Source organism: Hemicordylus capensis, chromosome 2 (assembly GCF_027244095.1).
Source record: "Hemicordylus capensis ecotype Gifberg chromosome 2, rHemCap1.1.pri, whole genome shotgun sequence".
NCBI classification, from domain to species: domain Eukaryota; kingdom Metazoa; phylum Chordata; class Lepidosauria; order Squamata; family Cordylidae; genus Hemicordylus; species Hemicordylus capensis.
The window spans coordinates 305,847,798-305,872,651 of NC_069658.1; the positions used below are offsets into that span (position 1 = coordinate 305,847,798).

Here is a 24,854-nt window from a genome sequence, read left to right on the forward strand (position 1 = left end):
AACAGGCCTCCCACAAGCTTAGCACCGCTACTGATGGCAACTCAAATGGCAAAGACACTGTAATGGCACTGCGGAAGAGGAGGTGAGGAGGCCTAGTGGTGTGATCCACTTTTACCCTCTGCACATGTAGACTTACATGCACTACTTGCATTTAGGCATTTGAAGGGTGCATTCTGAGTTTCTGTAGCCTCAAACTTCAGTGACTTTTACTTCTGCTTGTCACTGAAGGCTGTATATTCACTTCCACTCCTGTACTTAGAATTTGGAATTAATGTATTTGTGCCAATTCGTGTAGCTAGGCAAAGATAAGGCTTACTTAGAAACGTACTTGTTAGACACCCACCAGGAAGGGTGAGGCTGAGGAGATGTGCTGACAGCGACGAAAATGCACTTGGCAAGCGGTCAAGTGTCTGTGTCTCGCACACAGCTCCTGATAAGATGGATCAGCAGCCCCATACCAGGTGGTGTTTATGAGTTTTGTAAAAAGTATAAGACAGACAAACAGCCTAGCAGTTGGAACTTCAGCGTAGACCAAGACCCAAGAAGGTGCTATGCTGCTGCTGGCTTGGGGTATCATCCATCGTAACCGGGGTTCCCCGAGGAGCAGCTCAAGCAGGAGCAGGATATATGATTTATTTTTGTTTGTTCTGTACTCCTCTGTAAGATATCATTTAGTTCTGTCTAATAAAAACCCTCTTTGGCACTTGTACTGGTCTGAGCCTATTGCCTCCGAATCCCAGAACCTGTTTGACACCGGCTGGCCACCGGTGCCAAAACAGACACCCAGTGCTAGCAGCAGCATTTTATACTAACTGAAGTTTCTGAATGATCTTCCAAGTGCAGCCTCATCTATAGCAAATTATGTTAGCCCAATTTGGAAGTGGTCAGGGCATGGTTTATTGTGGCCAGGTCAGATTTTTCAAAAAAAAAAAAAAAAGTGGTGATGGTGATTCACAATGGCACTCCTGATCATCACCACTACCTTGACATGCAAAAGAAACACTAAATCAAGAAGAACCCCCAAGCAGCAAGACTGATCTTTTAGGGAAAGTGTGGTCCCAATTCAAAACAGATTACTATTCCCAGTTCGGTTGAACCCCTAACAAATAGCCCCTCCATCTTGGAGAGAACCATCCACTCCCATACAACTTTTAGAAAATGGTTCAAGGTTTTCAGTTCCTCCTCAGGATGTGTTGAGAAAGAGCTGTCCAGATCTTCAGATGGAGGTTCAAATCTTCAGACAACTTTACCCAGTGATTTCATTTAGATTATGAAAAAGCATGGGGACCATGTTGGAATCTAATGGAACCTCATAGCCCAGAGACCAAAAGGCAGAGAAGAAGTTCCCCAGCATTTACCTCTGGGCTTTACTTTTTCAGAAAGGAGCATAGCTCCCTAAACATGGTACCCCCACTCCCATATCTGTCAGGCAGTCCAGATCAATACCATGGTCAATGGTCCAGATAACTGTGAGATCCAGGAGGATCACACTCCCCTGGCCATCTCCTGGCACAAATCCAATAGGTACTTTTCAGTTGGGGGGGCGGGGAATGGCCAAAAGATAAACTGAAATACATCCAGATCATCAGGTTCAACCAGAAACCTGGAACTGTTATACTAGCATATGCTCAAACACCTTACTCAGGAATGGAATATTAAAAAGAGGATGATATTTATTCAAATCAGAGGAATTTGGACGCGATTTATTCAATAATAGGTGTATAACCACCTCTCTTATGGTGCACATCCTCAAGACTAAGCCACATCAGCCCCCCACTGATGCATAAGCCTTTCTCAAAAAAGTTTTTATCACCTTTGCTGCCCTAGTATTTACTCCTGACCTTATTTAGCCAGGATGGGAAAGGGTCAAGTATACAAATGACTGGCTGTACCACTCCAAATATCCTGTCCTCAGACTGAACAAACTGAAAGTATCTTTCAAAATCTGAAGAGAGGATGCCCTGAAAGCCTCCTGGGTTACCACTGTACAACTGGAGTTCAAACTGGAATGGATGAGAGTGATTTTATTTCCAAACTGTTTAGCAAATTGGTCACAGCTGGCTTCCAAACTTTCCACCTGCTCCACTTGAGGACTCACACTATAAAACATCCTATATCACTTGGATAAATTTTGTCGGATAACAATGAGCAGGCATGATGATGGGAGGTGGGGGACAACTTTATGGAGAATAGGGCTATCAATGGTTACTAGCCTGGATAGCTGTATATTTCCATCAAAACTGGAGGGAGGCATAGCCCTAAACACCAGGTGCTGAGGAACACCAACGGGAGGGAGCAGTTGCCCTTCTCTGATGCACTCTGATGGCCAGTGCATGAAGCAGGATGCTGGACTCAAAAGTGTTATTACCCCTGGACCAAATTCCAGGGCCTTCACAGCCCCCGCCCCCCCGCAAACAATTTAGTCTGTCCCAGGGGGTATGGTCACCTAACCGAGCATGATGATGCTTAATTTGTAGGGGAGGGGGGCCCTCCAAAGGCCTTTAGATCCTGGCTGGACTAGATGGGCCTTTGATCTGATCCACCAGGGCTTCTCTTATAGCTCAGGTAATCTGCTGTTTTTCACAGATCAAGCAAGGCATCAGTAGAACCATCAACTGTGTCAACAGAAAACTGTTTGGATCCATCAGTCTCCAGAGCAGCACCATTCAAATTTGGGCCCCACTTGAGTGAATTATCCATCAACACCCTATTTTCTTATTTCCTATGTAAATAAAATACCTGCCAGCTGATTGACAGCAAACATGATACTTAATGTACTAGTGTACCTGTCTGCACAGCAGTGTCTTTCCGAGGAGAGAGAATATTCTTAATATCCTGATTTACTATATTGCTCTTCTCTCCAGAACAATTGGCATGATGATCACTGACATCCATAAAGCCATTCAGGTCAGCAGAATAACTATCACATTGTGCATCACCTAAAAGGAAGAACAAACAACATATTCAAAAATACTCCTAACACTAAAAATTAATGTTCTACTTATTCAAATCAGTTTAATGCTGAATTCACAATTCTTCTGATTTACAATGGTGACTACTGTTAAATGATTAATTGCAAGTGAAATTGATGGGCGGGGGAACTAACTATAAAAATAAAGTTATGGAATCTCTTTGTCAATCTTAATCACAGCCATCTAGCCTTTTAAACTATGACATTTTGGGGAACAAAAAGAAAATGGGAAAGGCCTTCATAAGATGCAAAATACATCCTTCATTCCAAATGTATCTTTTTTGTGGTTGTTCACAGTTGTTGGCAGTCCCTATATTTCCCCGCTCTGCTCCTCCAAAGCCATTAAAAAAAACCCCAGGGCTGTTGGTTCTTCACAGTGTAATTCCAACCAACTGGGGATAATGGCACCATGGAGCCAGATTCTCTGTGTGGAGACCATCACTGAGGACAAACAAAGCTCTCTCCTTGCCTTAACTCTAAAGGGAAAGGGAGAAAGCATCCCTACTGCTGGTGCGCTAAATTGATGCTCCAGGTTTTCCTGGACCATGCAGAGGGTCAGCTGGGTTGCTGTTGCAGCAGAGATGCACACTCATCCTCCCCACCACCCCTTCATTGCAGTGAAGGCAAATGAAAGTCCCACATTACCCCTTCCCCCATTCAGAGAGAGGGCAATGTGCCCCCATGACAGGCTATTGGGTTGATGCTCCCTATTCTGCAGAGATTTCAAAGCAGCAACACTGAGATTACAGCTTCATTGCCTTGGCAGCAGAGATACCCCTGCAAAAGGAATCATGCCCCTTTGTGCTCTCCTTGGAAACTGGTGAAGGGGGCCCCTTTTTCGGAGGCTTGTGATACTTCTCCCTTATGATAATGCTTGTGAAAATAAGCCCTCTGTTTCAGTTCAGCTCTTTAACTCGCACAATCAGTATGACTGTGGACAGCTTTTCATGGAAGGGTTTTCAAAGATACCCGATAACCAAATCTACTTGAAGAATATGATGTTTGCACATCCGAGTTCTCAAGGATGTCTGGAGGAAAATGTTTCCAGTGGCTTTCCATAAACTCAGGATAATACTATGGAGTGTTTGAGTCTAGAAAAGGCATTTGAAAAAGCCTTACTCTCATGCATTGTAAGGCACAGATTTTATTCATTTTTTTCTAAAATCAAGGAGCAATGACACTGCCTGACATTCCAACTAACCATGTAGCTGCATGCTGGGAAGCAATATCCCTGCAGTGGACTGTTTCCTTAGCCCTGGAGAGATGATCATGCAAGTGCAGGGTAGTGGTGGTGGTGGTTGAATTTTTGCCCCAAAATGCCTGCACCACCTGAAGAGCTCTCTCCATGTTTGCACAGCTCTCAGGGACATATTTTTGAGTGGTATTGGAAAGATTGGCCAAAAAAAAACACCTGCCATCACCACTATCAGTTCTGTGTCGCTATGGAAGCAGTCAATTGAGGGGATGCTTTTTCCTGGCATACAACCAGATGGTTAGTGGGCATGTTAGTCACTATTTTGAAGCGAGGATCGGGGGAATGCTGTCTGGTCAACAATGTATCCCACTTAACCACAGCACTTACCACCACCAAGATTCTTCTGCAATTTGGAAATATCATGTCCTTTCTGAGCCAGCTCTTTAATACGCTGTTCTTGTTTTAATCTCTGGGCCAGCTCTTGAGCTTTTTGCATTGTCTGATATAGCTCATTTGTTTTAAGAGTCATGATTTCCTATCAGGATAAAGGAAATATTTAGGAACATTTAGCAAGGGAACAAAAAGGAAACCCTTAACCTCTCTGACAACATCTAGATGCTTATCTGACTTGCAAATTATAGGGATTTAAAAAACAACAAAAACCAACTGTTCGCATGTAGTGTTTTGTGGGAGGGGAGGGATGCCAGTTTTCACTGGCAAGACTAAACTAAAAACTAAGATGATCTAGAAGCTCTGCATGGGAGGCACAACCATTTTGAAACCTCTTTGAAGAATGTACAACTGCCTGAGTGCAGCATTAATCAGCCTCTGTAACAGCAAGCCCCAACAATTATTTGGATCTGTCCTTCTGGATGTGCCCTCCTTCCTACTTCCTTCCTTCCTTTTACTGTTTTAGGGGAAAAAAACACTTCTGAAGGTTGGAGTGGAATGGCACATGATGCAGTGCTTGGGGATGTAGCAGGAGGGAGAGAGGATCTGTCCCATACACACGCACACAAGGAGAAGCAGCTGTGTAAAGAGCCAAAAAGAAACTCTGTGCTTTATGTGACACTGTGCCATATTGAGGGAAGAGGATAGAAGTCAAGAGAGCAGGACCAGTGGCTGGCTGAAGTGTCTGGGATGTTTGCATTCAATCCCACAAGCAGATACTCTATAACATCAGGCCTGGAGGCTAAGGGGATTCACCTAAGTTTAAGGGAAGGAGCATCTTAACACCAAAAGGAGCCTCAGGACAGCAAGATGACTCCTAAAGGTCTTGCAAAGCAGGATGGTCATGTTTGTATACTTCTGTTTTGCACAATTTATTCTGCCACACTTTACCTGATTTATTTTGGTTTTGCTACTATTATTAAAAATACTTATATTCTACTTTTTAACCTAGTTCTTAGAGCAATTTACATAACAAAAGTCATGAGGAGGGGCAAGGAGCTCTGCAGGACAGTGAAGGGACATGCCAAACCACTGGAAAGTCTTATTTAACAACCTCTGGCTTCAGAGATTTCACCAGGTTTATCCAAGCCTCAGAAGAGCTGGGGGGTGGGGTATTCACATGAGACACCTAACCTAGGCTAGGACAGCCCAGCCTGGGTTAAGCTGTGAGTGTGAAGCCCTGGGAGAAATGTTGTTCGTGGCACTGTCCCCATGCCAAGCCCCACTTTAACCCAGTGTTTCGGCGATCGTCACTGGGTTAAATCCCTCCCACCCCCGCTCAGCCTGCTGCCATTTCAGCAGTGAGCTGGGCGGGGGGAGGAATGGCCGTACTGAGGGCAGCTGCCATGCTCGTGCCCTGGGGCACCCTGGGATATGGCAAGGAAGGGAGTCTTCCCTCTCCCAATTTCTCCTTCCACCGCACCACTGCTCATTTGGGTGAGGTGCCACTGAGGAAAAAACAATGGATGCTCGCCTGCCAGGGAAGGAAGGCAAGCTCCTGCCTTCCTTGCAGCACGCCCTCTCTCCCCAGCAAGGTGTGAAGAGTGAGTGAGAGAGAGAGAGAGAGAGAGAGAGAGAGAGAGAGAGAGAGAGAGTGTGTGTGTGTGTGTGTATAAACAAAAGCATAGATTATCTGGAAGTGGAATTCTGTACCAAATACCTGCAGTTTAAATTTTGCAATAGTATACTACCTCTTTTTGCTTTTGTTTGAGCAGATCTTCTTCAAACTGCTGTTTCATCAACTCCTGTTCTCTTGCAAGCCGACTCTCTTCTTCTTGCTCTTCCATCTTTCTTTGCTCTTCTTCAAGTTGTTTCTTTTTACGCTTTTCTTCTACTTGAGCCATAATGGCTTTCTAGAAGGATCAAACTCATAATAAAATGCTCTTAAAGCGTTGTGGCTGGGTAGGATATAGGTTGGAGAGAGAGTTTAATGTGATCATAATCTGTTGGTTTCTTGTTTGTATGCTAGATGTTTTGGTAAATCACTTTATATTATTGTTATGCACTGCTTAACATCTTGATCCCATCCTTCCACAAGACAAAAATGTTGTAAAGCAAACTCTCTTGGTATTATCTTCCATTATATTTCTATTGTTTTCTTCTGTCCTACCAGTTCCATTAGACTTTTATTTCTTTTTAATTCCCTGATCTGGATTATGACTTAATGCTGTGTTGATATAGGTCTTATTTGTTGTGCTGTGATTTTACACACTGAAAATCAAATAAAGCGCTAACCCTTCCTGTTATTTTCAGTGTTGATGCTTTTTAATAGTTTCCAAAGTATACTACCCAAAACAAACAAAAACCTCAAACCTGTATTTGGATCCAACAGGAACTTCATTCAATATAAGATAGTGTGGTCCATACAACAAAACTGAAACGTGAAGGAAAGGAGTCCATGCTGGTAGGAAGGTCAGAGAGGCTCTATGCCTCCTAAGAACTGCATCAGCACTGAAGCAACACTTCTCCATTAAAAATGATGGGAAGATCATTGCTTCAGCACTGACTCAATTCTTAGGAGCCACAGAGCCTCTCTGAGCTTGCTTCCAGTATGGACAGAATTTGGACTCTCACAGAGCGGGAGCAAGTACGCCCACTCTTAGATAAGCAAGCCATGGTCTTCTATTATCACCCCCACTATTGCCCCACTCCCAAACATTTTAGGCAGAAAGTGAGTGTGAAAGTATATAAATGAGAAGGAGAGAGAAGTAGGGGTGTGTGAGCCCTTTGGTTCATGTGGGTTTGGCTCGAAAATCATTGGTAAAAGGGGATCTGGTAACCAGCGAAGGAAGGGATTAAAAGGGCCTAAAAAAAGGGAGTTGGGGCAGAAGGGAAGTAGAAGTTTACCTTCAATTTGCCGCCCACTGTGGAGTGGCGGTGGGGATTCCCCCCACCAGAGTGGGCAGGCCTGATTCAGGCTACTGCGCATGCGTGGCAGCAGCAGAAAAAAATAAGGCTGCCACACTTACACAGAGGCCTTATTGTTGCTGCTGTGCATGTGCAGAGGCCTAAACCAGATCTGCCCACTCGGGCAGGGAATGGGGGGCAGGGGGAGTTTTCCCCAGGGCTGCCACAGTTGCTGCTGACAACAAATTGAAAGTAAATTTTTACTTCCCTCCCACCCCAACTATTTTTCTTTAGGTCCCCTGGTTCTCCCACTTGCCCTGTGTTTGGTAAAGAGCAATTCTTACCGGATGCATTCCTTACTGGATTCCCATTTACCAGTACAGCCTCATCCTCTCTGAAACAGGCTCAAATCTAAATGGAACTGGGCCCAGTTCAGGTGTGCGCCAAACTGGACCAGTTCGGTTCGAGTCCAATTAAGATTTGAACTGCGTTTTCATCCCTAGTGTAAAGGGGGTGGTGTAGCAGTTACGTTATGGGGTGAACGTGAAGATGACATTAGAAATGTGAACAGCTGGAAACAGGAGGAAAGGAGTTCTCTTGCATTTCAACAATATGTGCTTTTTAGTTATTACATTTTTGAAACACAGGTTTAACAGCAGGCTTCCAAAGCACCTAAAATAATGAATTAAGTTTCAGCACCCCAGTGAATATTATACTCTTACAATGTTCACCCCAGTGACCTTCTTTAAAGGAAGGTAACTTGAAGCACAACAAGTAAAGATACCTATTTCAATTCCTTTTTGATTAGTTCTTGTTTTCAGTGAATTTTAACCTGATTTGTGGACTTCTTCAAAAATATGGAAAAATGAATTGCATAAGTAAGTGATTTTACCTGGTGTTCTAGCTGTTTTTGTCGCCGCCTATCTCTCTCTTCAATTTCAGCAGGATCCAAGAGGGCAGTCATTGAGCGAAGAAAACTGTAAAAACAAGAGTATTTAGAAAGACACACACCACCTCTTAAACACACAGATAAATAGGTTGCTTATCTTACTGATGATCTGGAAGTGATCCTTTGATATCCATAAGCCTGGGTTCTGCACCTGCGTAGGACCTCGCAGGTGGAATGCTCAAGCTCCTCATGGCGCCCGTGTTCCGCCTCATGCGCTCAGCGTGTCAGTTACTTAGGGTGCCATATTGTTGATTCCTGGATGTCCACTGAAGGCGAGGATTATCCAGTATCTGGTGTTTGGGGTTTTGTTTCTAACTACTGCAGCAGGAAGGAATGAAAGGGTCTGATGGATATCAATGGATCACTTCCAGATCATCAGATACAGATAAGCAACCTGTTTATCTGGATCGTGATCTGTTATCCATACACCTGGGTATTTAGCTAGCTCCCCCAGGCAGAGGGTGCAGTAGTTATTGCAGCACCCTTTTCAAAACACTCCTCCCAGAACTTGCCTCCGCTGCAGAGTGAAGATCAACTGCATAATGTTTAATGAAAGGCAACTCCATTGACCAGGTTGCTGCCTTAAAAATGTCTTGAAACTGGATGCCAGTGAAAATGGACCACAGAAGCAGAATAGCCATGAGTAGAATGTGCTCTGATAGCACGTGGTAGTTCTACCTGTTGCTATTTATATGCTAATAGGATCAGTTCAACAAGCCAATGTGAAAGGCGCTGCCTGGAAATGCACTGACCCTTAGACTTGCCTTTAAAAGGGAAAAAAACCAAGCCATTTTGTGGAACACAAGAGCATAGTGTGGCTCAGATAGAAGAGTAGCTATCTTCTGACATCTAGCACATGCACAGACCTCTCAAGAGACGTTGTGGGGTTTCTAAAAAGGTTGGGAGAACAATGGCTTGATTTAGATGAAAATCTGACACAACCTTTGGAAGAAAAAAAAATATGGCCCAGATGCATTAACACTTTGTCAGCATAGAATCTTGTAAATGCTGGGTCTATGTGCAATGCAGTCAATTCACTCGCCTATGGGCTGTGGTAATGACAATTAAGAACACAGTTTTCAGAGTTACCAGTTTAATAGGGGCTGTAGTCACAGGTTCAAAAAAGACCCTCTATTAGAGACGAGAGGACCAAGGATAAACTCCGTTGATCCAATGGATCACACAATGGAGAGCATAAATTAGTTGGACCCTTAAGGAATATTTTGCTATCTGGATGCAAGAACACAGTTCTTCCATCCCAACTAGGATGCACAGAAGATATGGCCATGTGTACTTTAATGGATACATTTGCCAACCCCATGGATTTTAAGGAGGAAATCTCCTCCTCAACCTCTGGATAGAGGTCGTTTCTGGTTTGAAACACTCCTTATGTGCATGCATATGAAACCGTTTTCATTTATGAGAATAATTAAGTCTGATGGATGGCTTGTGTTGGCTTAGTAAGATGTCATCTAAATACTGATCTGCCAAGCTGTTAGCCTCAGTATGTTTAGACGGGGATGTAGTACTTGACCCGTCTCAAACAGTAGATCTGGGTGCTGTGGAAGTCTCTGGTACCTGTGGTTTGACAGTCTGAGTACTAATAGAAGCCAAGACTTGCGAAGCCACCAAGATGTCAGAAAGATGCAAGACACATGATTGTGAAGTAGTCATGCCACCACTTTCTCTATTAAGGGCTGTGGCAGAAACATATATAGGAGACCTTTGCTCCAGTCAACCTGAAAAGTTTCCCCTAGTGACACTGGATCGTGACCTGCCCGAAAACAAAACTTGGGGCACTTTGCGTTCTGAGAGGTGCGAAACAGGTCTATAGTCAGTGTGGCCCAGGCAGTGAAGACCGAGCATAGGTATCTTGAGTTGATTTCCTACTCGTGATGGTGTAAATGCACAAATGACCTGCTCAGGTTGTCTACCAACACCTTGAGGCGATCCTCACAATCACTAGGGGTGAGCTGGGAGCGCATGGGGGAAAGGCTGCTTTTAACCTACCTTCCCCCCAGATGACCAAACAGCCCATCGTCAGTGTGCCTCCCACGCACACACACATGCAGCCCTGCTCCATGAGGAACAAAGCAGGGTGGAGAAATCTGTGGCCGAAACCTGTTCCGGTCTCCGGATATCCCACAATGCAACGTGCAACACACACATTGCATTGGGGATTGCCCCATCAGACAGACACATTATACACCTGTCTCTGTGTCTCCTGGGGCTGAACTCAGCCCGAGGAGACACACAATACCCAGTAGCCAAGGTAAGGGTGCAAGCACACCCTTAGCCTCGGCTAACAGCAGGGTTCCTTAATAGAGTTAGGCGGAAAGCAGAGGGATCTGCAAGGATCCTGCTTCTTCTCACAACCAGCCTAACCCCGGCTGGGCTGCCCCAGACTGGTTGTGAGAACAGCCTCATTGTCTTTTCCATATATGTGCAAAGCCACCGGGTGCATTTGGTGGCGATTGTACCAATGCCATAGTTGTAGGCACACAGAGTCCTGGAGACAGTTCCCCCTTGTCTACTGATGTATGTGATAGCCATGGTGTTGTCTAATTGCAGCTGGACAACATTTTTCTGAGAAGTAACAGAAAAGCTTTCAAAGCCGGAAGTTCTAAGGTTGATGTGGAAACATCTCTGATGAGACCACAAAACCTGAACCTGATGGCTCCCACAATGTGCCCCCCATCCTGTGAGGGACACATCTGCAGTGACCCAAATCAATGGTGTTGGAGTCTGGAAGGGGACTCCTTCTTGCAGGTTGATAGAATTGGTCCAGCATTTTAGGGAGTTCAGCACATTGGTAGGAATGGTGAGGTTAATGAACTGTCTATTTTCAGCCACAAAAACGAGAGAAGCCACAGCTGTAACTCGCACAGCCGTAGACATGCATGATGCATGGTTGCATTGCATGAGGCCATCAGGCCCAGAAGTCTCTGATGTGAGTGGCTCTTTTAGTTGGATGTACCCAGAACTGTTGGATTAACTCTCTTATATGGTGATAACGTTCTTGAGATAAGTATGTTCTTTTTGTTTCTGGGTTCAGGACAGCCACAATGTAAGTCAACGTTTATACCAGCTCTAGATGGGATTTTTTCCAGTTGACTTGGATCACTAGTCCTTGGAGGAGATACAAAACATAAGATGTGTGAGAAGGTAACTCTGCCATTTGTGCCACCAGGAGCCAATCGTCCAGTTAAAGGAAGACTGGAATCCCCTTTGTTCTCAGATAGGCTACTATGACGCTCATGCATTTTGTGAAGCCCAAGGCAAGGTAGATATTCCAAATAGCAGCACTTTGAATTATACACTGTATCATTCACAGTGAAACTCAGATACTTCCGGTGGTCCTCTCTTATGCCTATGTGAAAGTAAGCATCCTTGAGGTCCAACATTGCAAACCACTGTTCTTGGAATAGAAGTGGTAGAATATCTTCTAATGCTATCATTCAGAACTTCTTCATACAGACAAATTTGTTGAGATCCCTCAAGTCCATAATAGGATGTATGCCTCCATCCCGTTTGGGTATTTGGAAGTAACGGGAATAGAAACCATCCCTTCAACATGTCCACTGCACCGGAACAATTGCCCCTTTCCCCAACCAATCCTTCACTTCTTCCATCAAGGATGGCGTTGCAAGAGCGTACCTGATGCCCATGAAAATGGTCAGAGTCTTGAATTCTATTGCATATCTCTTCTAGATACTGAATCACAAGAGGAGAGAAACTCCCTAACTGTATCAAGAACTGGTGTGTCACCTCAATTTTAGCTCCGGCAAGCTATTTTTATAATCTGACATGTCCAGCCCATCAGAGAGCCTTTACCTTAGTTCGTAATGTTTCCCCATCAGCTTGGTTGGAGGGGAGATATTAAAAAGATAACATATAACCTATGTAAGTGTTCTTGTGGATCAGATGAAGTTGAAAATTTGGCCCATATTCCACTATTGTAAATTTTATAGCATTCACGCAGCAAACTGATTTTGCCCCTTTTAGAGAACTTACCAGGAAGACCAATGGATATTTATGTAACCTATCTTCTTGAAGATAAGACTACATATATTACCTCTTGTATGTTACTAAAGTTTGTGCCATAAACACACAAGATTTGTCAAGTAGGGGTGAAGGTTCCCATCAGTTAGATAAGGATTTGTCCCTGGTTTGGGCAAACGTCTGTTATCTAAACATAACCATGACAACTGACAGACTGTACCAAATGCATCGAATGTAAATTCTGTACTATAATGCTGAAATTTGGTCAAGCACTGCAGTAAAGATATTCATATGCATATCCTACAGAAACAGTCCAAAGGACACAACAGTCCGATGTTATCTGGGGCTATGCTTGCGCATGGCTTGCCTGTCTCATAGAATTGGCAACTGATGGTGTAATATGTGTCACCAGTGTGATGGAATTGTCAACTGAAGGTCGAATCAGCAGTGGACTGACCGAAGTATCCAAGGTGTTGCTTTGAGGTGTCTTGTTACAGAGGCTTGGTTGTTTTTGCCCTTATGGCCATAGTTCCACTTTTGGTAGGGCTTGCAGAAGCCCCTGTGTTCAGAAAGAATGCTGCTTGCTGTATGGTTTGTACCTTGAGGTAGAATAAGTGGAAGACAAAGGTGAATGACCTTTTAAGCTTCTCCATGGTGTTAGTGTCATCACTGAAGAGGCCCTTCCTGTCAAATGGCAAGCCCTCTATCTTATCCTTCATATCCGTCTGTAAGCTAGCAGAGCGGAGCCAGGAATGTCTGCAGATTGATATTACAATAGTCATGGTCCTGGACACCGTCTCCATCAAATGCTTTGCAGTGCTCAATTGCTGCCTAGTAAGTGCCATGGATTTTGCCACAGTCTCAAAGAAGCATTTCTTAAATTCCTCTGGAGACATGTTGTCATAACCTTGATAAAGCTGTTCCCTCAGGGAATGACTGTACTTTGCCAGGCAGGCAGCATAATTCTCCCCTCATCTGCAGGAGTGGTGTGGCACCGGCCAGACTTCGAGGAAGTGGAGCAATAAATGACTAAAGAATTGGGAACTGGGTGCTTTAGTAAGTATGTGCACTCCTCCTGCTGCATGTGATATAGGTCCTCTAATTGCTCGGATGTCAGTGCAGAAGTATGAATTATTTCCCATGTGGATTGTGCAGCTCTTGATGTCACAGGCAAAGTTGGCAAAGCCACAGATTGTGCTAAGTGTGCAGTGAACATAATATCATACACAGGGTCTTTTATGTTTAAAGGTCTGCATTTTCAATTCAAGGCCCAAGGCCTCAGCCATCTCTTTCACTTGAAGATAAGCCTTGAGTTCCTCTGTTGGAGATAAGGATGGCACAGGTGGCACATCTGGAGAAGGATGCAATGTTTGTTCAGTGCTAGCTGATTCTGAATCGAAATCAGATACAGAATCATTATCCTTTTCTGAGGAGACTACAGTAGCAGTACCTTGTGTAATTGTAGAAGGTGCCCTAGCAAGCTCACTCAACATGGATATCTGATTGGTCGTTGCCACTAGGAGAGGCCTAGGAGTGGTACTGGTAGGCAGTGTTGAAGAAAGTGTAGATACAGTTGTGGCAGTCACAGGCAGTAGCACTGACAGTTTAACTGAAGCATCACTCACAGCCCGAGTGACAACAGGAGCAGGATGAGTGGTAGTAGCTGGTTGGTCTACATTAGTGTGTGTGTGTGTGTGTGTGGAGGGGGGGAGAATATGCACAGATCTCGCTTGTTGGGATTTCCAGAGGCGGTATTTATAGTAGTCATAAGGTAGTCCTGGAGAGGACATCCCAAACTTATCTCTGTGGAAACCCTAATGACTTGGTGCAGGAGTGTGGTGTGAAAACCTACAGGAATGCCATTGGGTAGTGCCAGTATACAATGTAGATGACTGAAACGTTAACGTGAAAGTCGCAGAAGGGCGTGTCAACCCATGAGGAGAATTGCAGGTACACACCAATGACAGAGATGGCATTTTAGGAACTGTGACAGGAACATTGGGGTCTTCATCCAATCCTTGCCTCAGAAATCCCTTGAATGTAGACATTCAAGAGCGTCTTTCATCAGAGTCCAGCAGGGAGAATAGTGTCCTGGCTGTCGATGGATCCAAACCGCCTTCCAAGTTCTGGGCATTGCCCTCAATGTTGAAGGCAACAGGAGTAGTCGATGGTGAAGTCGTCTCTCGATGTTGAGGTGTTACTTGTCTTGATGTTGAAGGCAACTGCAGTGGTGTAGTGGCTTTGCTGCCCTCTGTGTCGATATCAAAGTCGATGGTGATCTCAGCCTTGACATCGGCGGCCATACTACCTTATCGTGCAGTGCCACTCTCAATCCAAGTGCCCAATTTTTCACGGTCTGGTGAGAAGAAGACAAGCCAATCTTGCAGGTCGAGGTGTTATGTTTCTCACTGAGACATAGCAAACAGGAATTATGGTGGTTCGTCAAAGGCAACTTTGCGCCACACTCCGAGCACCATTAAAAGTTTCTCTCTCCATTAAAGCAGTAGAAGAACATTAAACCAGTCTGTGTTGAAACCAAATAATCAAACAATACAATTTCATTTTCAGAAAAACTCACTAAAGAACCAGTCCAAACCGAGGAACAACAAAATGATGCGGTCTTGATGCTTTGGCAGTTGGAAAGGAATTAGCAATATGGAGCCCCAATTGCCCTAAATAACTGTCATGCCAGGCACATGAGGTGGAACATGGGCACCACAAGGAGCTTGATCATTCCACCCACGAGGTCCTGCACAGGTGTAGAACCTAGGCTTATGGATAACAATTGATCATGATCCAAATCTAATACGTGTGTAGTATAAATACCATATAAAATTTCTGCATACCAGGTGTTATTGTTCAATGATATGGAATTGTGATACAACAAACAAGACTAAAAACACTTCTGGAAAAATGTATTAAACTGTTTGGGGCACAGCTATAATAAAATGGGGTGGGGAACAAGTGCCCTTAGGCCCCTGAGGGAGTGAGGGGCTGCTCGCTGGGTGATGGCTCACTCTTGGTTCTCCTCTTCCCATCTCCCCGACTAGGTATGTGCACAAAACCGGTTTGCCCGGTTCGGTTCGAATTCGAACCAGGTTCAAACCAGGAGGGGGTGGTTCAATTTTGGTTTTGCTCGAACCTCCCACTGGTTCGGTTCGAATTCGAACCGGTTTGAACTGGTTCAGACCTCCAAAAATTGGTAGGGTGGTAGCTGGCACCCAGGGGTACCTGCCACCCAAACCCCAAAGCAATTGGACACCCATACGATTTTTTTATGAATTTTTGAAATTTATTTATATTTTTTTCTCATAAGGTTAAATGGAACTCGAACCAGCCCATTATTCCGTATTGTGGAGAACTCATGGGTGTGAACAACCACCCAAACCCCAAAGCAATCGGACACCCCTATGATTTTTTATGAATATTTGAAATATTTTAAATTATTTTTCTCATAGGGTATAATGGGAATGAACCAGCCCATTATCCCCTATTGTGGAGCACCTAGGGGCACAAAAGTGGGGTGGGTGGTAGACACCAAGGGGTGCCTACCACCCACAAAGCCCCAAGGCAATCGGACACTCCTCTGATTATTGGTGAATTTTAAAATTATTTTGGAATTCCTCATAGGGAATAATGAGGATTGCAGCAAATGTATAGCTTCACGTCGGGGGGAAAGGGGTGTTTTAGAGCGGAGTGTGGTGGGTGGTAGTTCCCAAGGTGGGCCAGGAAGCTATCAGAATTATTTGAAAGGAATTGGGCAAAGGGCTGATTTTTAAGTGATTTTTGAAGTTTGCGTGTCTTTAAGGTTTTTCTCCATAAAGAAGCATCAAGGTGTCAGCAAATGTATAGCTTCACATCAGGGGCAAAGGGGTGGCCTAGAGCAGAGTGTGGTGGGTGGTAGTGCCCAAGGGGGGCAAGGAAGCTATCAGAATTATCTGAAAGGAATTAAGAGAGGGCTGATTTTTAAGTGATTTTTGAAGTTTGTGTGTCTTTAAGGTTAGCAATGAGAGTAGATTCAAGGTTTGTCATTGAAAACCTTATATGCTACCAAAAATCTACACTCAGAACACTTCAGAAACAACAAAACCCAGTACCCCATGGGTTAGCAACCCATGGGGGTGGTTGGCACCCTTGCTCTGGGCCACCCCAGCACCCCCCAAGTGCAGTTAAGGGGCTGCTGAAACCTCCATTCTTCCCTATAGAGAAAAACCTTAAAGCCACTTGTGGGGTGCTGGGGTGGCCCAGAGTGAGTGGTGGTGTAGTGAACAGAGGGTGCTAACCACCCCCATAGGTTGCTAACCCATGGGATACTGGGTTTTGTTGTTTCTGAAGTGTTCTGAGTGTAGATTCTTTGGTAGCATATAAGATTTTTAACCACCCCAACCATTTTTGGAGGTCCGAACCAGTTCAAGCCGGTTCGAATTGAACCACCCCCCGTTTGGTTCAAATTCGAACCTGCAGCTCGAACCTGATGGCTGGTTTGGTTCAAATTCGAACCATCAAACCACCCTGGTTCAAATTTGAACAGGAGCGCACATCCTTATCCCCAACATACTGCTGGCTTCTGATCAGAGGGCTCATTTCAACTTCAAACAAGAGAAGTCTTCTCCAGGAGGAGAGGGGAAAGGAATATACCCTGCTAACTGAGCAAAGAGGCATCTTTTAAAAGTGGTGATTCTCTTTATTTAGCAGAGGGAGAGCAACTGGCCCTATCCATCCCAAGCACAGCATCCTTCCAGTGACTGTTGCTGGTGTCTCTTAACTTTTTTTTTTTTTTTTAGATTGTGAGCCCTTTGGGGACAGGGAACCATTTTAATTTATTTATTTATGTCTGTGTAAACTGCTTTGAAAATTTTAACTGAAAAGCGGTATATAAATATTTGTTGTATTGTGTATTGTATCAGGCAGCATCCCTGTACTACTCTCCTTCTCCTCCTGACTGACTGGTTATTGCTAAGGTTCAGCACATCCCTCCCTCAGCCTGATTTGACAGGCTCAACAGTGAGGGAGATTTCACTGAGCATCAGCCAGCCAGTCACAGAGACAGAAAGAAGAATGCCACCCAACACTCCTCTCCTCCCATTTCCCTCACAATGGTGAGGCAGAGCTGAAAAGAGCTTCAGTTAAAGGAGCTGAGGGATCCTTTTTGAACACTGCCCTCATTACAAAAATAAGAGTAAATTCTTTATAATCCTTTTCTCAGCTCCCTCCCACCAAACTACTGGGTTCACTTGACTCCTAAATACTGGGGCAAAATGTGGGCTAAGTTTCCTGTGAAAGACTGTAAACACGAATAAGATAGAAGTGTTTTGGATGTTGTATGAATATGTGGGGAGAGAATCACCAAGGAAGTCTAAAACAGACACTTTGAATTTCAGAAGAGGAAACTTCTCCAAAATGTGGAGTATGGTGAAAAGAAAGCTGAAAGGGAAAATCAAGAGAGTCACTTCACTCCAGAATGCATGAGCTTTACTCAAAACCACAATACTAGAAGCCCAGTTAGATTGTGTACCCAAAAGGAGGAAAGGTACCACTAGATCCAGGAGGATGCCAGCATGGCTAACAGGTAACGTCAAGGAAGCCATAAAAGAGAAGAAGACTTCCTTCTGTAATTGGAAGGCCTGCCCAAATGAGAACAGAAAGGAACACAAACTTTGGCAAAAGAAATGCAAGGTGACAACAACGGAGGCACACAGAGAGTTTGAGGAACATTTAGCTAAAAGCATCATGGGGAATATTTATTTATTTATTATTAAATTTATACCCTACCCAAACGTACATCTCTGGGCGGCTAACAACAATTAAAACACATGTAAAAGTTAAAACAATACAATAATTTAAAAACCATAAAATTAACAGTGTTTTTAAATTAAAAACCTGAGAAGGCTTGGGTAAAAAGAAGGGTTTTCAAAAAAAAAAAAAAAAAAAATTAAATAGCCAGAAATGGGGAGGATCGTAACTCAGCAGGCAGCAGCTGAGAAGGCCCGTCTCTGTGTGACCACCAAACGAGTTGGCGGTAACTGGAGATGGACCTCCTCAGATGACCTCAATGGGTGGTGGGGTTTGTAGTGAAGAATACGCTCCCTTAAATACCCAGGACCTAAGCAGTTTAGGGCTTTATAAGTTATAACTAGCACTTTGTATTTTGCCCAGAAACCTATCGACAGCCAGTGTAACTCCATCAGCAAAGGAGTAATGTGGTCTCTCTGAGATGACCCAGAGACCAACCTGGCTGCTGCGTTCTGAACCATCTGAAGTTTCCGGACTACATACAAAGGCAGCCCCACACAGAGCACATTACAGAAGTCAAGTCTGGAGGTTACCCAAAAATGTACCACTGTTTTGAGGTCATTGATCTTGAGAAACAGACGCAGCTGGCGTATCAGCCGGAGCTGATAGAAAGCACCCCTGGCCACCGCCTCAATCTGAGAAACTAAGGAGAGGTGTGGATCCAGGAGTACTCCCAGACTGCGAACCTGTTCCTTTAGGGGAAGTGTGAACCCATCCAGAACAGGTAGATCAAAATCATCTCTGGAGTTCTGACCCCGCACAACAAGAACCTCCGTCTTATCTGGATTCAGCTTCAGTTTATTCTCCCTCATCTAGCCCATTACTGCTTCCAGGCAGGCATTTAGGGAGGATATGCCATCACCTGAAGAAGTTGACATGGAGAAGTAGATCTGGGTGTCACCAGCATACTGATAACACCCAGCTCCAAATCCCCTGATGATCTCTCCCAGCAGTTTCATGTAGATGTTAAAAAGCACTGGAGAGAGTATGGAGCCTTGAGGGACACCATACTTAAGCTCAGATTTTGAAGAGCAACGATCTCCAATCGACACCATCTGGAACCTGTACGAGAGGTAGGAGCGGAAACTCTGTAAAACAGTGCCTCCCACCCCCAGCCCCCTCAGACGCTCCAGAAGGATACTATGGTCAATAGTATTGAAAGCCGCCGAGAAGTCCAAAAGGACCAACAGAGTCACACTTCCTCTGTCAATTCCCAGTTGGAGATCATCCATCAGGCCGACCAAGGCAGTCTCCACTCCATAGCCTGCCCGAAAGCCAGTTTGAAATGGGTCTAGATAATCAGTTTCCTCCAAGACTGCCTGGAGCTGGGAGGCCACCACCCTCTCAATTACCTTGCCCACCCATGGAAGGTTGGAAACAGGCCTATAATTGCTCAACTCTGAGGGATCTAGTGCAGGCTTCTTTAGAAGAGGTCTAATAATTGCCTCCTTAAGACAAGGAGGCATCCTGGCTTCCCTCAGAGAAGCATTTATGATTTCTACTAGGCTGCCGAGCTCGAAATTACAACCTTGTGAGAGGCTTGGCTTTATTATTATTATTAATTATTTTTATTATTTCTTGTTTACACAGTCAGACAGGTGTTATTGACTGGTTTGTTTTTATTATTTTTTATTATTATTAATTTGATTTCTATACCGCCCTTCCAAAAATGGCTCAGGGCGGTTTACAAAAAGAAATAACAAACAAATAAGATGGCTCCCTGTCCCCAAAGGGCTTACATTCTAAAAAGAAACATAAGACACACACCAGCAACAGTAACTGGAAGTACTGTGCAGGGGGTGGATAGGGCCAGTTACTCTCCCCCTGCTAAATAAAGAGAATCACCACGGTAAAAGGTGCCTCTTGCCCAGTTAGCAGCAGTGAAGTGGTGGACTTGTGTAAGATGGCATTGCAGGACAGCGGCCAAATTTCGGAGTTCAAGGGGGCTGGACTATCTAGTGACTTTCATCCTGAAGTTATCCATGCCCATTGCCATTCTTCTGCGTCTAGACCATCTTCTCCTGCTGGATTAAATTGACTGATGCAGTCATCATTTTCCCTTTCTCTATTAGTCTGGAATGTTGGGACACTTAATCCCAAACTCTGAGATCCAGACTTTTTATCCTTTATCTCAGGTTTTGATTTGTTAGCTTTCCAGGAGACTCTGATGAGGGGTGATATCTACTTACCTGGTTACTCTTCCTTTATTTTGAATGCTACTCTTGGGCCAGGGGGTAGTTGGGGGTATTGCAGTTTTGGTGTCCTCTATGCTCCATTATCAAGCTAATATAATTGAATCTCTAGATTCAGAGGCCTTGGCTGTGTTTTTTAATGTGGACAATTTTAAATTTATTTTGATAAGTGTTTACGTTCCTCCAGCTAGTTCTCATTCTTATAAAGAGAGCTCATGGACCAAGTTGGAGAAATTTATTGCAGATATTTGAACCACTTTTAGTGATATTCATCTGATTTTGGTGGGGGATTTTAATGCGCGAGTGGGTCCAGATGACGCCACTACTTTTGGGAAATATTTTCCACTTCTCCCCCCAACTCCTTTTTCGCTTTTGGTTAGACAATCAAAAGACACTAGGTGTGATTTTCAGGGGTTTAATCTCTTGCTACTGGCCATGAAGGAGGACTTATGGCTGCTTAATGGCTCAGTTCCTTCGGATTTTCGGGCGGAATATACGCATTGGGTGGGGGCCAAACCATCTTTAATTGATTATGTTGCCGTTTCCTCCAGTATGTTGTCCAGGGTTTTGAATTTCCAGATTATCCCCAGACTTGAAAGCGATCATCACCCTATGCTTTTGAAGTTGTGGTTGGGTGTTGGCTCAAGAGGTGCAGCTGGACCGGTGGTAGGAGATTTTAGGAACACTAGTCACCAAAGATTGAGGTGGTCTGAGGAACTTGCCATTAATGTGCTTGGGTCAGCAGAGGCATGTAGTTTACGGGAAGCAATTATAACAGGATCTATTGGCTCCCAGAGGTGTTCAATGTTAGATCATTTTGCTTCAGTCTTAGCACTGTTGTGCCCAGTTTTTGTCACCTCAGTATATCTAAGTAAAAAATCCAAATCACGCCAAGTCCTTTTCTCGTTCCTGGTTTGATCGGGATTGTTGCATTGCCAAAAATAACTCACTTAGGGCTTTTTAAACTTGTAGAACAGCACCCTCTTTGGAAAATAGGCAAAGGGCGCTCTCGATGAAATCCGCCTATAAGAGGTTGCTTCGGGAGAAGAAGGCACAAGCCGTTAATAAAAACCAGCTTAATTTAATTGAGGCCGCTAAGTCTAACAATCAGTCTAAGTTTTGGAGGCTTGTTTCACCTGCTCTGTCGAAAACACCTACACTTCCAGCTTCTGTGATTCCAGCTCAGGTTTGGGAACAACATTTCCTAAAGCTTTATAGTAAGGCTGATAATATGGTCTATAATGCTGAACAACTAAGTGGAGATACTCTTAGGTGGAACCCAGTCTCCTGTTCGGAGATTGAAAAACTTATTCAGAAATTTAGTAATGGCAAAGCCCCTGGTAGTGATAACATTTCTATTGAGGCTATCAGAGTGAATCTTGATTGGTGGGTCCCCATTTTAGCCTCACTATTTACCTATATAGATACAACTGCTAACATACCCAGCGACTGGGGCCTTGCTATAATAATTCCTCTTTATAAAAAAGGTAGGCGTGAGGACCCAGCCAACTATCGTCCCATTAGCTTACTTAATGTTATTAGTAAAATTTACGCAAGGCATCTTTTGATAAAGCTTCTAGACTGGATCGAAGCAAATAACATTTTAGCTATCAAGCAGGCAGGCTTTCGGGAGGGTCGTTCCACCATGGAACATGCTTTTACCCTTCAATTTCTGGCAGAGAAGTATTCTAGGTTCCCAGGTTCAGTACTTTATGTAGCATTCATTGATCTTAAAGCTGCATTTGATTCGGTTTCTAGAGAGAGACTGGTCTAAACTGGAAGCTCTTGGAATAAATAAAAGATTACTCAGACTTAGTTAGTCTGCATAAGCATACTTGTTTGAAAGTTCGTTATGGCCCAACTAGACAGTTAACATCGGAAATTCCAACTTTTAGAGGAGTACATCAGGGCTGTATACTTGCTCCTACTTTGTTCAACATCTATGTTAATTCTGTGGTTACTTGTTTGTCCACCCTTTCTATTCATCCACCAAAGTTAGCCGATAGGCACGTCTCCATATTATTATATGCGGATGACATGGCTATTATGTCACAGACACCTATAGGCCTTAAGCGTGCCCTAAGACTGTTCTCATCGTTTTGTAACCAAGAGTCTATTGAAATAAATTATAGTAAGACTAAAGTCTTAGTGTTCGCCAAGCGAGCTAGGCGTTATAATTGGTCCACACAAGGACACAAGATTGAGCAAGTTAATTCCTTTAAATATCTAGGAATTACGTTTCACTCTGTTGGCTCTAGAAATGCCCATTTTAACTCCATCAGGCAGTCTGCTCAATTGGTTGTAAATAAGATCGGCAGTCTGCTCAATTGGTTGTAAATAAGATCAAATCTTATCATTTTACACATGGTGCCGCTTTTATACCTGCGACAGTGAGACTTTATACAGCCAAAGTACTGCCTTTGCTCTTAAATGGAGCCCAACTGGGACCTGCAAGTAATTTTGCCCTACGGGAGGCTATCCAGACTAAGTTTATTAGATGCATTTTGCAAGTACCATGTTGTGCTCCGAATGCTGTCATCAGAAGAGAAGTTGGGCTTATTAGGTTGGAATCCTTATTCTGGTGCTGTATTTTTCAATTTTGGTTAAAACTGAGTTTTGGACAGGCGGGTTTAGCCTCTTTGGCTATGAATGATGGTTTTAATTCGAGCTGGAAACGAGCTGTGTTGAGTAAATTTTCTTTTTTTGGCCTCTCCATAGAGGATTTGCATACTGTAGAAATTGAGCAAGCCAGGAAGTTAGTTAAGCAATGTGTCCTGGATATAGAAGTTCAACAAGAAGGTGCATGGCTCAAGCAGGGTTTATACTTAGGGAGTCAAGCTATTAATCTTAAAGCAGCTAAGTACTTTGATGTGGTGCTTGTCCCTAAATTTAGACGAGCCCTCACTTTAGCGCGTTTAAATGTTCTTCCTACAGCAGTATTGGATGGCAGGTTTAAGGGAGTTCCACTATTTTTACGACTTTGCCCATGTGGCAAAGGGGTTATAGAATCCACCTCACAATTTATTCTTTATTGTGATTTTTATAGTGAACCCTGTTTAAGATTTCTATCTCCTATGTTAGATAATTTGCCTGGCCGGTCTGATGAATTTTATTTAAATTATCTTTTAACTAATGTGGACACTGATATTATCTCTGTTATAGCCAGGTTTTGTTATATTATTTGTAAAATACGTACTGGTTTATTGTAAATGTTTGCTGGTCAATGACCGAATAAACTTATATCTATATCTAGGCCGCCTACAACAGCCTCCCTACTAGACAAAATAAGCCATGTTGGACAAGGGTCAAGAGAACAAGTGGTAGGCCTCACCGATCCAAGCAGCTTGTCCACATCCTCAGGAGTCACAAACTGAAACTGATCTAGACAAATCATATAAGAGGAATTGTTTGACACCTCCAGTTCAGACATCAAATTAATTGTGGAGTCTCCATCTAGGTCGGCCCGAATCCGAGAGATTTTTTCTGCGACAAATTCATTAAACACATCACAGCGGGTGACTGATGCTTCCAAATTCTGGTTCAAGGGAGGGGGGGCAGACACTAGCCCCCTCACAACCCTGAACAACTCCGCCGGACGTGAACTCGCAGAAGTAATACGGGCAGAAAAGAATTGTTTCTCTGCCGCACATATTGCCTGAGCATAGATCTTTAAGTGTGCTCTATGTCGTAATCTGTCGGATTAGAGTAGAGTCTTTCTCCACTTGCACTCCAGTCGCCTACCTTGCCGCATCAGCCCCCGTAGATCTTCCGTATACCAAGGGGCCAATTTTGAAGCAGGTAGGAGGGTACGCTTAGGAGCAATCGTGTCTACTGCCCCAGTAAGCAAGTTGTTCCAATTCTCAACCAGGGCATCAACAGAATCACCGGCAAAACCAACATTAAATCCTTCCAAGGCTTCTTGGAATCCTGCTGGATCCAACAACCTCTTTGGGGGGACCCCTTGCCCCTGCAGAAGTGGGAAGTGGTTGTAATCCCAACCTTAACCAGATGGTGGTCCATCCATGACAATGGGGAAATCACAGGAGTCCCCACCCACGGAACACCACCCTGATCAGAGTAAAAGACCAAATCAAGCGTGTGACCTACAGTGTGCGTCGGTCCAGAGACCACTTGGGATGGGCCCATAGTTGTCATGACCGCTATGAACTCCTGAGCTGCGCCAGACAGATTGGTCCCGAAATGAACATTCAAGTCCCCCAGCACCAAAAGTCTGGGAGACTCCAACGCAAGTCCCGCGACCAAGTCCGTGAGCTCAGTAAGGGACTCGGTTGAGCAGCGGGGCAATTGGTACACCAACAGAAGTCCCAATCTATCCCTGGTCCCCAAACTTAAGTACAAACATTCAATATGGTGCAATACCCTAACAGGAACCCTGGTAAGGGAAATGTCATCCTTATAGACCACAGTCACTCCACCTCCCCGCCCACGTCCCCT

The 24,854-nt window shown here is 44.1% G+C and overlaps 1 protein-coding gene across 7 annotated transcripts in view; it reads right to left on the reverse strand.

Moving 5' to 3' along the window:
• Positions 1-24,854, reverse strand: part of CCDC66 (coiled-coil domain containing 66) — an 82,564-nt gene that overhangs the window by 31,130 nt on the left and 26,580 nt on the right. For all 7 annotated transcript variants that reach the window (XM_053296302.1, XM_053296298.1, XM_053296304.1 and 4 more), the window contains 4 exons: positions 8,356-8,440; positions 6,308-6,469; positions 4,554-4,701; positions 2,787-2,939 (listed from right to left, as the gene is read on the reverse strand). In XM_053296302.1, the coding sequence (XP_053152277.1) occupies positions 2,787-2,939; positions 4,554-4,701; positions 6,308-6,469; positions 8,356-8,440 (548 nt within the window). The remainder of the gene's footprint in view (positions 1-2,786; positions 2,940-4,553; positions 4,702-6,307; positions 6,470-8,355; positions 8,441-24,854) is intronic.